This window comes from Hyperolius riggenbachi, chromosome 3, assembly GCF_040937935.1.
Source record: "Hyperolius riggenbachi isolate aHypRig1 chromosome 3, aHypRig1.pri, whole genome shotgun sequence".
In the NCBI taxonomy this organism is placed as follows: domain Eukaryota; kingdom Metazoa; phylum Chordata; class Amphibia; order Anura; family Hyperoliidae; genus Hyperolius; species Hyperolius riggenbachi.
In genome coordinates this window covers 219561792-219576161 of record NC_090648.1, presented here as the reverse complement: position 1 = coordinate 219576161, position 14370 = coordinate 219561792, and the positions used below count along the sequence as shown (strand labels likewise).

General features: G+C 43.1%; 1 protein-coding gene across 1 annotated transcript in view; it reads right to left on the bottom strand.

Annotated features, from left to right (window-relative positions):
- MYO9A (myosin IXA) overlaps positions 1-14370 on the bottom strand; it is a 215917-nt gene that overhangs the window by 111889 nt on the left and 89658 nt on the right. The window contains exons 4-7 of the mRNA XM_068273609.1: positions 14216-14278; positions 5648-5747; positions 3528-3584; positions 3223-3320 (exon numbers count right to left, since the gene is read on the bottom strand). Coding sequence (XP_068129710.1) covers positions 3223-3320; positions 3528-3584; positions 5648-5747; positions 14216-14278 — 318 coding nt within the window. The remainder of the gene's footprint in view (positions 1-3222; positions 3321-3527; positions 3585-5647; positions 5748-14215; positions 14279-14370) is intronic.

The following is a 14370-nucleotide window of genomic DNA, read 5'->3' as shown; positions in this document are numbered from 1 at the left end:
AAATATGATTCACAAGTTAGCACAACTGTACGCTTGAAATCTGTCAAGCGTCTGGGAGCCAAATAAAATGTGGATTATACAATCCGATTTTAAATATGCGGCAATCTGGGACCACAAAGCTTCATATTTAGTGGAGTTCCTGAGCTTTTTCAGTGATTTTCACCTTAGAATCATGTCTTTTATAATGCAGTGTTGTCTGAACACTAAAAGATATTTGCTTTTGTCCTTGTCCCTTGCATACAGACCTTTCTCTAGACTTTCTGAACCTTTTAATGAGGCTACATAGAGCATATGAAGTCTCCAAATTGTTTACAAATTTGACATGTAGAAATGTTATTCTTAAAGGGAACCCAAAGTGAGAGGGATATGGACACTGCATTATTTATTTCCTTCTAAACAATGCCAGTTGCCTGGAAGCCCTGTTGATCTTATGGCATAAGTAGTGTCTGAGTCAAAACTCTGGAATAAGCATACGGATAATGCAGTAAAAGCTGAGTCAGCTGAGTCAGAGTACCTGATCTGCATGCTTGTTCAGAGCCTATGGCTAAAAGTATTAGAGACACAGGATCAGGACTGCAAGGCAACTGGTATTGTTTAAAAGGAAATAAATATGTCAGCCTCCATATCCCTCTCACCTCAGGTTCCCTTTAAACAATTGCACTATTTGCCAGCATAGTGTTTCACAGAGTGGTGTAACCCACTCCACCTTAACTTGTGAGAGACATTGGATTTTATTTTATTAACGCACTATTAGATTTCTGATTAGTTGCCAATTAATTGGTTCAGGACTGCGGAAGTGAGAATAAACGCTTTCGAGCCTGATGCGGCGTAGATTCTACCGCGCGGCTTTCCGCAATCCTGAACTGATTCCTGCTCGTCTCCACATACTCGGCTGTCATGTGACAGCTAAGCTTCCGGCTATGGGTAAGGAGCTCCTTACCAGGTGGATCACTGTGACCCAATCACAGTGATCCCAAACGGCATAATACAAAAAAAGGTTCTGGTCCTTAAAGAAAACCTGAACTGAAAATTAAAAGTCAAAATAAGCATACACAAGTCATACTTACCTTCCATGTAGTCTACTCCTCAGTGTCTTTCTCCTGTCCCGCGTCCTGTTTGTTCACTGTGATCAAGGGAAATTTCTATCCTCCATTTTGAAATTGGCCATTACCCATAACAGCTTTCTGGTCAGCACACAGTTAAACTGCAACATCGCCTACTTGAGCCATAGGGAAACATGGACATTACCTGGTACATAAGTTTTCCTCTCAGCTATAACTGACAGCAACTGATATTTTACTGATAGCAACTGATATATTTCAGATCTGACAAAATATTGTCAGAACTGGAAGGGATAATTGTCAGAAGAAAATGGTGAGCTTCTGAGAGGAACTGATGGCAAAGTAACTATATAATGTTCATTTGAAGTTACCTCATGTGTTTATTTTAAATATTTTTACTCAGTACGGGTTCTCTTTAAACCAATAAAGTTTCACAGTTTTAATATTTGATAGGCTGTCTTTATGTAATATTTAATTGAATAAATAGTCTAAATAATTTGAAAATCATATTGTGTTTTAATTTACATCATTCCAACTTTTTGGAAGGAGGGTCATAGAAACATTGTGGAAAAGCAGCAATTTATAAGTCTGTGGTGTGGTGTTGTAAATCTTCAAACCACTACTTATCACATTTCTGATGGTGAAGCCCAACTGCTGTGACTGATGTCTACTGGTATTGTGTTCATAATACTTTAATCTTCCACACTGCAACTGAAACATTGCACTTTAACCACAGCTCTACCGCCAGTAAAGCCACCTCTTAGCACCAAGTGTTTTTTTATTTTTATTTTTTGTGTTGTGACACTTTCTCCGATGATGGTTCTTGCACAGTTGACCTGACATACACAATACTGGTATCTTTTTAAGCACAGATACAGCTTTTATTCAGATATTTCAAAAGAATGTTGTGCTTTTCACATGGTCCACCCAGACAAAATAAATTTTTAAAGAACTGTTAACATATAACTATTGAAAAATAGCCTTGCACATATTATTGAACTATTATTATTATTCATTTAATATTACACTTATCCTTTCTGTTTTCTTTTTAAATGAATACTGTACATCTGTAGATCAATGAATATAAAAAAGTTTTGGGTTCTTTTGCTGTTGTCTGCTATCAGTTCTCTTACGCCAAAGGATTGAGCAGAGACCAGACCTGTAACGTCTCCCCAGGTCAGGGGATCACAATGAAACAGTGGCTTGCAGACTGGAAATAGGGTATTCTATTTACAGCAACAGAGCCTGTCACTGTATATATGGGAGCTGTGTGGTAGATTATCGATGGGGGGCTGGCACAATTCTCAGTTCTAGTGCATTACCGGTATATATAGGGCTATATGACCAGTCACTGAGGCTATTACTGCATTAATCTATACATTGCACCTAGAGGGAGGAATCAGAAAACCTCAGGATAAACATACTTCCAAATTGATATACCGATTTATTTATGCCGTTACATACACTTATTTTCAGAGCAGATACACAGATAGCCATTTCCTAGGCCCTAAGGTTTCCTTTATACCTGCAGATATGTACAACTTACATTTTGATTTTTAATGGTGAAAGATTTGAAAAGCACACATACGACACACTCCTACTGTATATAGTAATGTAAACACTGCAACATTATAGAAAACTACAAAACACTTCAGCACAGTGATAGACCACCTTAACCATTTTCGGACGACGCTAATTAAAAATCTACGCCCTGTTATGATGCTGATCTGGCTGGCAGGGTGTAGATTACAACTCACCGCCACTGCGCGCATCCGTCGTTTCCGAAGATCCCGCCGCCGTTTCCCTTCGCAGCTCACTCGCCGTGCCAGGCTCTATGGCTGCAGAGTCCAGTGAGCCTTTCAGGAGCCGATTTCATTGGCTCCTGGCCGTGTATTTCAATGTAAGCAACTCTCAATGGCTAACATTGATAGACACGGTCAGGAGCCAATGAAAGCGGCTCCTGACCGGCTCACAGGAACTCTGCCGTCATAGAGACGGCAGAGTGGGTGGCCCAGGTTCCCGCCGTGCGGCGGTGACTGCGGTTGCAGCGGGTATGTGCGGCGATTCGTCGGAATTCTGCTTTTTCTGTACCAGAGGTCTCTGGTCCTTAAGGGGGCAGAGACCGCTGGTACTTAAGTGGTTAATAATATGCAGAACTTACTGTCTACGTGTAGTTGACAGGAAGCCAACCATTTCCATTGCCAGCTGCAGCCGCTCAAAATCGTGTCTGAGGTCCTCGCCCTCCCCGCTTAAGGAATCCTAAAAAGTTTAAGATAAAGTCACAACATGAGATAGCAAAAACAAAATCTTACTGTGCAAAGCACATAATGTCATTGTGCAGCACAGCCCAATAATCACAATGTAAAACATAAACAAAGACATTCTTATAAAACATGTGAATGAAAGGCATCATGGAAAAAACAAGACAGTGTTACAAGGTGAAGCAAATCAGCACAAGCAACTCACTGTCTCATCTTCACAGTTGTACTCTCCCCAACTTTGCCTTTGTGGCTTGCGTGCTCTCTGAAAATGCATACAGAAAGAGAATATTACAACAGAATGCAATTATAAGGACAATGTCATTGTGCGACTGGACTAGGGGTGTCAAACTCAATCACATAAAGGGCCAAAATCTAAAACTCAGTATAATAAGTCATCCACCAAATTGTTTATGGAGATTTAACATTTATTGAGCAGTGTCAAACTAAGTGGCATAACTATAGTGACTGGGGAGGGGCTGGAGGATATGGGGGCCTGCTGCTCCCTCTTCTGCTGAGTAGTGGTGGAGCAGTTTAATAATTACCTGCGCTCCAGAGCTGCATCGGGTAAGCCACATTGCTTTATGCTGCAAACCTCGTTTCCAGTGCATATCACATGATCGGGAGCTGGAGGCATGCAAGCATAGAGCGGCCGGCAGGTAGCGCTTCAAAAGAGACCCTGACACAGTGCTGGAGCAGGTAAATGTTACCGTTCCACTGTGCTCCTCTTCAATGTGGGGAAGAGGACGCAGAGACGTCTAGACGTGTGTGTGTTGTACGAGCCCCAGGAAGAGAGGGGGGGTGAGCTGGATCCAAGGAGGGGACTCCATGCCAATTTTTCTGTGAGGTTCCATGGGCTGTTGCTGTACTCCAGCTCAACCTGACAGAGTTCAACCAAACACACGGACTCCAATGTGCTCCATTGGATGGGAAGGTAAAGTGTTGTCATTCCTTTGCTGCTTACAATGATGCACATTTAAAGCTCTCGAGAGCCACATAAAATAGCAAGGAGGGCCAGATTTGGCCTGCGGGCCTTGAATTCGACACATGTGCACTAAACAAGTAAACCCAACCCTAAGAGGACATTCCACACTAGCAGAAAAACTGCTATACACAGTATGGAAGAAACTGTAAATTAATGCTATTAAAATTGTCCTTCCAATCCATACCTCCAAACGTGAGCGCTCCAGCCTCTGCGCAGGTGGCCAAGGCCACATTATATTGCCCCCTCCCCAACACTGCAGCATTGTATAACAATGTCTGCCCCCTAGATTGTAGTATTAAAGGACCACTTCTTATAAATATACCTATAAGAAGTATATTTCTCCCAGAGTAAAATTAACCATAAATTACTTTTCTATTCTGTTGCTTACAATAGGCAGTAAAATTATGACAGATCTGACAGGTTTTGGACTAGCCAATCTCCTCATAGGAGATTCTCAGGGTTTCCTTTAGTCATTACTAAAGCACCCAATGGAAATGATCTATATAAGGATGTCAGCTGGCTTCCCGACTCGCTTTTACGCTCTTTTGGCAGTTGAACCGAGCAACTGCATTTGAAAATTGAAAAAACCCAGAGAATCACTTATAAGGAAAAGTCTAAAACCTGTCAGATTTTTCCTGCCTATTGTGACAGCAAAATAAAAAAAAAGTAATTTATAATGCATTTTTACTCAGGAACAAATGTACATTTTATATATTACATATACATATTTATACACATGCATTTTAAATAAGACAATTTTTTGCGAAAGTGGTCCTTTAAGTACTAATGTTTGCACCCCAGATTGTAGTATTAGCAATCTATGTGTGCCCTCCATACAGAAGTGTCAGGTAGCAATGTATGTCCCCCATATTGCAGTATTAGGTAGTTATGTCTGTCTCACCATTTTGTAGTAAATAGTAGCCATTTTGTTTATAGTTTCCCTACTTCTAGCATAATCAGGTTGAAGTCTAATAGGGGATTAATTATTATTAGAAATCAATTTCATCAAGGCCTAGTTCACATAAACAGTTGGCAAGTGGTGGGCTTACCGCTTCTCCACCACTGTAACCCCACACGTGGTCCAGTTATCTGGCAGCAAAAAAGCACATCAGGTTGCATCTGATTTCAGCCGCCTTAAAATGTGTCTCAATGCAGTGGCTGCATCTCTGCTCATGCCAAGTGTTAGCAAGAGCCCAGTCAGTGTAGGGAGCAGCTGAGAGGCTGCAAACTCACCTCCATCAGCCTACCCTGTGAAAGAAGCCTTAGAAGCTGATTCACCATCTATGCTACTTTTATTTTGGTAGATTTGTCCATTCATATATTTAAAAATGTGCCCTTCTTACCTGGTTCAAATAATGATAGTTTTCTGCGTGTCCAAGACGAAATTCAGTCTTCTCCTCTTCACTCGCCCCAGCCAGCAAGTAGTAGAATACATGATAATTCCTGTCCAAATTATAGAAAGGCTTTTATTAGGAATAAACATCTAACAAACCTACAAACCTAGACCCCTAGTCACTAGCTTTCTAGCTGTGCATCACTACAATAAAAATAATGAATGAAATACAGATAAGTGGAATACACCGATAAGAATGGGCACTCACAAGGAAAAACAAGTTCTAGTGTAAAAATGATAAGGCAGCTGTATGACTAATTCTAGGATATGCATTTTCATTTCACAACATGCTGTATTACTTTGTATTACTTTTGCTGCCAACGGTTGTCCTGGCAAAGCAACAATCCCCATGGACTACCCTCAGGAAGTTGGTAGCAACGACTAGAACGATGTTTACGCTACAAAAATCAGTGGTTTCACAGACCAGAAGCCACCAACTTGGGAGGAGGTTTTAAGCCACCACCAGTAATTTGTACAAATGCTGCACAGAATGTTACCCTCCATAAAAAATAAATCATGCTTGTGAACAAAACAACAATAATGCTGCATTCCACTAAATGCGGATTATTGATTTATACAGCACCAGCATCTTCTGTGGCCCTGTACAAAAAATGCAAGGTATAACAATACAATATAAACAATACCGTTAAATTACAAGACGTACTAAATGTGGATATCTACTAGAAACACTTTTGCCAGTAAGAACATCCATAACTACAGGGAGTGCAGAATTATTAGGCAAATGAGTATTTTGACCACATCATCCTCTTTATGCATGTTGTCTTACTCCAAGCTGTATAGGCTCGAAAGCCTACTACCAATTAAGCATATTAGGTGATGTGCATCTCTGTAATGAGAAGAGGTGTGGTCTAATGACATCAACACCCTATAACAGGTATGCATAATTATTAGGCAACTTCCTTTCCTTTGGCAAAATGCGTCAAAAGAAGGACTTGACAGGCTCAGAAAAGTCAAAAATAGTGAGATATCTTGCAGAGGGATGCAGCACTCTTAAAATTGCAAAGCTTCTGAAGCGTGATCATCGAACAATCAAGCGTTTCATTCAAAATAGTCAACAGGGTCGCAAGAAGCGTGTGGAATAACCAAGGCGCAAAATAACTGCCCATGAACTGAGAAAAGTCAAGCGTGCAGCTGCCAAGATGCCACTTGCCACCAGTTTGGCCATATTTCAGAGCTGCAACATCACTGGAGTGCCCAAAAGCACAAGGTGTGCAATACTCAGAGACATGGCCAAGGTAAGAAAGGCTGAAAGACGACCACCACTGAACAAGACACACAAGCTGAAACGTCAAGACTGGGCCAAGAAATATCTCAAGACTATCTCAAGGTTTTATGGACTGATGAAATGAGAGTGAGTCTTGATGGGCCAGATGGATGGGCCCGTGGCTGGATTGGTAAAGGGCAGAGAGCTCCAGTCCGACTCAGACGCCAGCTAGGTGGAGGTGGAGTACTGGTTTGGGCTGGTATCATCAAAGATGAGCTTGTGGGGCCTTTTCGGGTTGAGGATGGAGTCAAGCTCAACTCCCAGTCCTACTGCCAGTTTCTGGAAGACACCTTCTTCAAGCAGTGGTACAGGAAGAAGTCTGCATCCTTCAAGAAAAACATGATTTTCATGCAGGACAATGCTCCATCACACGCGTCCAAGTACTCCACAGCGTGGCTGGCAAGAAAGGGTATAAAAGAAGAAAAACTAATGACATGGCCTCCTTGTTCACCTGATCTGCACCCCATTGAGAACCTGTGGACCATCATAAAATGTGAGATTTACAAGGAGGGAAAACAGTACACCTGGGGGAGCCGCTCTACCTCATGGGTCACTACGCCGCCACATAGCAGCGCTTCACGGAGGTGCCTACATATCCCAACTGCCATCCTTTTCGTGGCCTGCACAGCCAAGATACACCATCAGCCTGCCTGTACGCCCTCCATGTTCCAAGCGGACACCTTCACACATCACGAATGAATTGGATTCCAGAATGTTGAACTTCATGCTCTTGGCACATATGAGATATGTATGAAAGGGCTTCTGGGATCGGAAAAATCGTGGATGGGTGAGATACCAACACACAAGCTTTCAATTGCTAGCTGCATGCCCTGAATACTGCCAATATACAATCTTCCAATTGCTTGCTGCATGTCTTAAGCACGGCTGACACTGAATGCAGGGAGATCCTGCTTGTTTCTTGTAACTTGGAAGCTGCTTTGTTGGAATTGTGACAATTTGTCTTGTGCTTGCCTTGAATCTTCATGCCGCTTATGCTTTGGGGACGCTTATGCTACTACAAATGATATATGCTGGTTTCTCTCCACACCCAGACTGCCCTTTTTAACCAGGCATCAGAATAAATTGCCAACAAATTTGCTGCTTGCCAATCGTTGTTTAAACTGGCACAATATCGGCTTCTCCCAATCTCATGTGTGTGTTCGGTGCACCGCAGTATTGGATTATGCTCTGTATGAATGTGGCAGGGTGGCCATCCCATGCGCTTTTAATGTGTACTTGTAAAAAAACTTTTTTGATAATTTTGTATCAGTAATAAATGAATAGTTTGCAATTTCATAAATTTAAGCTATAGTTGTGGACATTATAATTTTTTTTTTCATTATATGACACGTATGTGAGCCCTAATGAACCATTTCAATTATTGAGTTAATTAAAACAGTACACCTCTCTGAACAGTGTCTGGGAGGCTGTGGTTGCTGCTGCACGCAATGTTGATGGTGAACAGATCAAAACACTGACAGAATCCATGGATGGCAGGCTTTTGAGTGTCCTTGCAAAGAAAGGTGGCTATATTGGTCACTGATTTGTTTTTGTTTTGTTTTTGAATGTCAGAAATGTATATTTGTGAATGTTGAGATGTTATATTTGTTTCACTGGTAAAAATAAATAATTGAAATGGGTATATATTTGTTTTTTGTTAGGTTGCCTAATAATTATGCGCAATAATAGTCACCTTAACACACAGATATCCCCCTAAAATAGCTAAAACTAAAAACAAACTAAAAACTACTTTCAAAAATATTCAGCTTTGATATTAATGAGTTTTTTGGGTTCATTGAGAACATGGTTGGTGTTCAATAATAAAATTATTCCTCAAAAATACCACTTGCCTAATAATTCTGCACTCCCTGTAGTGCCAACAGTATGTTCGTTAACAAGTTACCAGACACCTCCAGGTTTTCTTCAGGCAACTCAACCTCCAATTTGTTTCTTTTAAACTCCGGACAAAATGGGTTGTCCGGACTTCGATTTGGTTTTTAGTCTGTCACTCGTGGACCCTGATCCAATTAACCTTTGTCCTGAGTTTTGTCACAGGCGAACAGCACTCCGTATTAAAAATGTTTTAAGCAAATTAAAATCAAACTTAACCACTTGCCGACCGCCCACAGCCCATGGGCGGCGGCAAAGTGGATGCCTTAAGGACCGCAATACGCCTTAGGGCGTTGCGTCCTTTTCCTATGCCGGGGGAGCAATCGCGTCATTGATGACGCGCGCTTCCCCCGGCAACTGGCTCCGCCAACCCGCCGTAACATCCCGCCGGCCATACGGAAGCGCCGGCGGGATGTTAACCCCGCGATCGCCGCTACAAAGTGTATAATACACTTTGTAATGTATACAAAGTGTATTATACAGGCTGCCTCCTGCCCTGGTGGTCGCAGTGTCGGAGGGACCACCAGGGCAGGCTGCAGCCACCCTAGTCTGCACCCAAACACACTGATCTGCCCCCCCCGCCCACTGATCGCCCACAGCACCCCTCAGACCCCCCCCTGCCCACCCCCCAGACCCCTGTTTGCACCCAATGACCCATCAATCACTCCCTGTCACTATCTATCAACGCTATTTTTTTTTTCATCTCCCCCCCTGCCCCCTCCTGATCACCCCCCCCCCACCCCTCAGATTCTCCCCAGGACCCCCCCCAGACCCCCCCCCCCGCCCTGTGTACTGTATGCATGTATCCCCCCCTGATAACCTGTCAATCACCCGTCAATCACCCATCAATCACCCCCTGTCACTGCCACCCAACAATCAGCCCCTAACCTGCCCCTTGCGGGCAATCTGATCACCCACCCACACCAATAGATCGCCCGCAGATCCGACATCAGATCACCTCCCAAATCCATTGTTTACATCTATTCTCTCCTCTAAACACCCACTAATTACCCATCAATCACCCATCAATCACCCCCTATCACCACCTGTCACTTTTACCTATCAGATCAGACCCTAATTTGCCCCTTGCGGGCACCCAATCACCCGCCAACACGCTCAGATTGCCCTCTGACCCCCCCTTATCAATTCGCCAGTGCATTAATTACATCTGTTCTTCCCTGTAATAACCCACTGATCACCTGTCAATCACCTGCCAATCACCTATCACCCATCAATCACCCCCTGTCACCCCCTGTCACTGCCACCCATCAATCAGCCCCTAACCTGCCCCTTGCGGGCAATCTGATCACCCACCCACACCATCCGATCGCCTGCAGACCCGCAGTCAGATCACCTCCCAAGTGCATTGCATCTGTTCTCTCCTCTAAACACCCACTAATTACCCATCAATCACCCCCTGTCACTGCTACCCATCAGATTAGACCCCCATCTGCCCCTAGGGCACCCAATCACCCGCCCACACCCTCAGACCCTAGCCCTGATCACCTCGCCATTGCATTACTTGCATCTATTCCCCCCACTAATCACACCTTGAGACACCCATCAATCACCTCCTGTCACTACCTGTCACCCCCTAGCACACCTACCCATCAGATCAGGCCCTAATTTGCCCCGTGTGGGCTCCTGATCACTCGGCCAAACCCTCAGATCCCCCTCAGACCCCCTTCTGATCACCTCCCCAGTGCATTGAGTGCATCTATTTTCCCCTCTAATCACCCCCTGAGACACCCATCAATCACCTCCTGTCACCCCCCTAGCACTCCTATCCATCAGATCAGGCCCAATACAACCTGTCATCTAAAAGGCCACCCTGCTTATGACCGGTTCCACAAAATTCGGCCCCTCATAGACCACCTGTCATCAAAATTTGCAGATGCTTATACCCCTGAACAGTCATTTTGAGACATTTGGTTTCCAGACTACTCACGGTTTTGGGCCCGTAAAATGCCAGGGCGGTATAGGAACCCCACAAGTGACCCCATTTTAGAAAAAAAGACACCCCAAGGTATTCTGTTAGGTGTATGACGAGTTCATAGAAGATTTTATTTTTTGTCAAAAGTTAGCGGAAATTGATTTTTATTGGGTTTTTTTCACAAAGTGTCATTTTTCACTAACTTGTGACTAAAAATAAAATCTTCTATGAACTCACCATACTCCTAACGGAATACCTTGGGGTGTCTTCTTTCTAAAATGGGGTCATTTGTGGGGTTCCTATACTGCCCTGGCATTTTAGGGGCCCTAAACCGTGAGGAGTAGTCTTGAAACGAAATTTCTCAAAATGACCTGTGAAATCCTAAAGGTACTCATTGGACTTTGGGCCCTTTAGCGCAGTTAGGGTGCAAAAAAGTGCCACACATATGGTATCGCCGTACTCAGGAGAAGTAGTATAATGTGTTTTGTGGTGTATTTTTACACATACCCATGCTGAGTGGGAGAAAGATCTCTGTAAATGGACAATTGTGTGTAAAAAAAATTAACAAATTGTCATTTACAGAGATATTTCTCCCACCCAGCATGGGTATGTGTAAAAATACACCCCAAAACACATTATACTACTTCTCCTGAGTACGGCAATACCACATGTGTGGCACTTTTTTGCAGCCTAACTGCGCTAAGGGGTCCAAAGTCCAATGAGCACCTTTAGGCTTTACAGGGGTGCTTACAATTTAGCACCCCCCAAAATGTCAGGACAGTAAACACACCCCACAAATGACCCCATTTTGGAAAGTAGACCCTTCAAGATATTCAGAGAGGGGCATGGTAAGTCCGTGGCATATTTCATTTTTTTTTGTCGCAAGTTAGAAGAAATGGAAACTTTTTTTTTTTTTTTCCCCTCACAAAGTGTCATTTTCCGCTTACTTGTGACAAAAAATAATATCTTCTATGAACTCACTATGCCTCTCAGTGAATACTTTGGGATGTCTTCTTTCCAAAATGGGGTCATTTGGGGGGTATTTATACTATCCTGGAATTCTAGCCCCTCATGAAACATGACAGGGGGTCAGAAAAGTCAGAGATGCTTGAAAATGGGAAAATTCACTTTTTGCACCATAGTTTGTAAACGCTATAACTTTTACCCAAACCAATAAATATACACTGAATGGGTTTTTTTTTTAATCAAAAACATGTTTGTCCACATTTTTCGCGCTGCATGTATACAGAAATTTTACTTTATTTGAAAAATGTCAGCACAGAAAGTTAAAAAAATCATTTTTTTGCCAAAATTCATGTCTTTTTTGATGAATATAATAAAAAGTAAAAATCGCAGGAGCAATCAAATAGCACCAAAAGAAAGCTTTATTAGTGACAAGAAAAGGAGCCAAAATTCATTTAGGTGGTAGGTTGTATGAGCGAGCAATAAACCGTGAAAGCTGCAGTGGTCTGAATGGAAAAAAAGTGGCCGGTCCTTAAGGGGTAGAAAGCCCTAGGTCCTCAAGTGGTTAAGTTAATTTGGAACAAACTATTTTGAGTACTTTTTTTTTGCTTATAAACAAAAAAAAGTCTCTTAATGATAAGGTGTGAAAAAAACCTCCTGCGTAACTAGACAAAGCAGAAAAAAAAAATCAGAGACAAAGACACTCATGTTGTCCACTGCTCTCCTGTGGGGCACAGTCTTTTGACCTGAACAAGCAGCCTGGTACTGCAAAACATGTATTTTTTGTGCTTACATTCAATAAAAGTGTTTGAATTATTGTAAGCAGTCTTCTTTGAGACAAACCAAGGCAAATCTTTTAAATGCTTTTTTTTAAACATGTTGTGCCTTTTTAGGTGCCTCTAGCACAATTGCTGATCTCCCGGGTAACATTAATTGAATCAGGGCCCCAGAGAGGATTTCTCTAGCTTTCTGTCCCAGTGACAGGTGTCACATAAACAGGAAGTAAAGGGGAAATCTTCCCTACTGTGACGAAAACAGCAATAGAACATCTAGCAGAATTGTGAATATCGATGTATGTCAAGATATTGTATAACAGAATATCCAAGCAACTCTGTGTGACCCAGAACCACTAGGAAAGTATGTAAAAGAGAGCGACAAACCCTTCTACTAAAAAGCATTGCTCATTGCAATTTGCATTACGCATCCAGTAATGATGCACTGTGGGAATTCACGGTGGAATTATTGCAAATACCTCTTGTTTTAAAGTGTACCTGTCCCCCCCCCCCCCTCCCCGTGCCGCACTCTGCCCCCCAGCGTCGCCATGCAGCATGTCAAAAATCGAGGGGGAAGGCTGTGTTTTATTCAGGAGAGGTACTCTGCTAAAGCCCACAGGGGGCATTCCTAAACCCTTTCCCCAGCTGCCACTGGGCAGTTCTGCCTCTGCACTGCCACTCCCCCACTTCCTTGCACTTGTTCTGTGTGAGACACACAGAGCAGAGAATCCAGCGTCGTGACCCCAGGGGTCACAAAAACTAAACTTGCTAGCCACAGGAGCAGCAGTGATTGTGGCTACCTGATACGGCCAGCCCCCCCCCCCTCCCCCTCCCCCGGATCAGGTAGCATGTTCATTATTGGTCAATTTCCCCACCTCGGGTTCACTTTAAGGAAGTAAATTACACTAAGATATGGTATGTGTGTCTCCTCAATTCCTGTGCTGCTGCCTAGGTATTAGTTATGCAAGTGTCATTGGATTTCCAGCGATTCAATGCAAAAAGCACAGTAGTTATGCCCCCTCTTTTTTTACAGGTTATTATAATTTAGATGTTAAGGGTTAACTAAAAAATGTGAACATAAACTGAAAGGGGGGGGGGGGGGGGAAGTTAAACTTACCTGGGGCTTCTACAAGCCCCCTGCACCCACCCTGTGCCTGCGCCGTGACACAAGCAACTCTCCGGTCCTCTGCCACTTGGATGCGTAGCCCTGGTCCATGAGCCTCCTGATCACGCTCTCGGATGGAAGCGCCCTGTGCATGTGCAGTACGCAAAAATCTGTACTGCGCATCTGCAGAGCACTCCTGGCTACAGAAACATGATTGAGGACGTACGAGGCAACAGCCGTGCATGAACAAGTAGCCGTCGATTCGCCGAGGGGGACAGGATGATCGGTTTGGTGAAGGAGCAGGCACAGGGTGGCTGCAGGAGGTTGGTAGAAGCCCCAGGTAAGTTAAACTCATTTGTTTTTCCTTCAGTTTAGGTTCCCTTTAACCACTATGTAGATGGGTACAGATCTGTTTAAAAGACAACACAGTACAATTAGCATATTCTACTTATTGGCAAAGGATTCTACACTAACCAAAAACCCAAACCATGACAACATGCTTGTACTTAGTTGTTAAACTTATTTAGAGAATAAATTCTGCTGTATGCTTATCCATTATTCTCACTGACCTCTCTAGTTGCTCTTGGTAAACAAGTCTTGATTTCTCAAGAAGATACTTCTCCACATATGCTCTGCAAAGAAGATACATGCAATAGATTAATAACATACTACAAAGCCCTGGTAATAACTACATACTACTAGCTATCTGTAATCAGGCAAATCA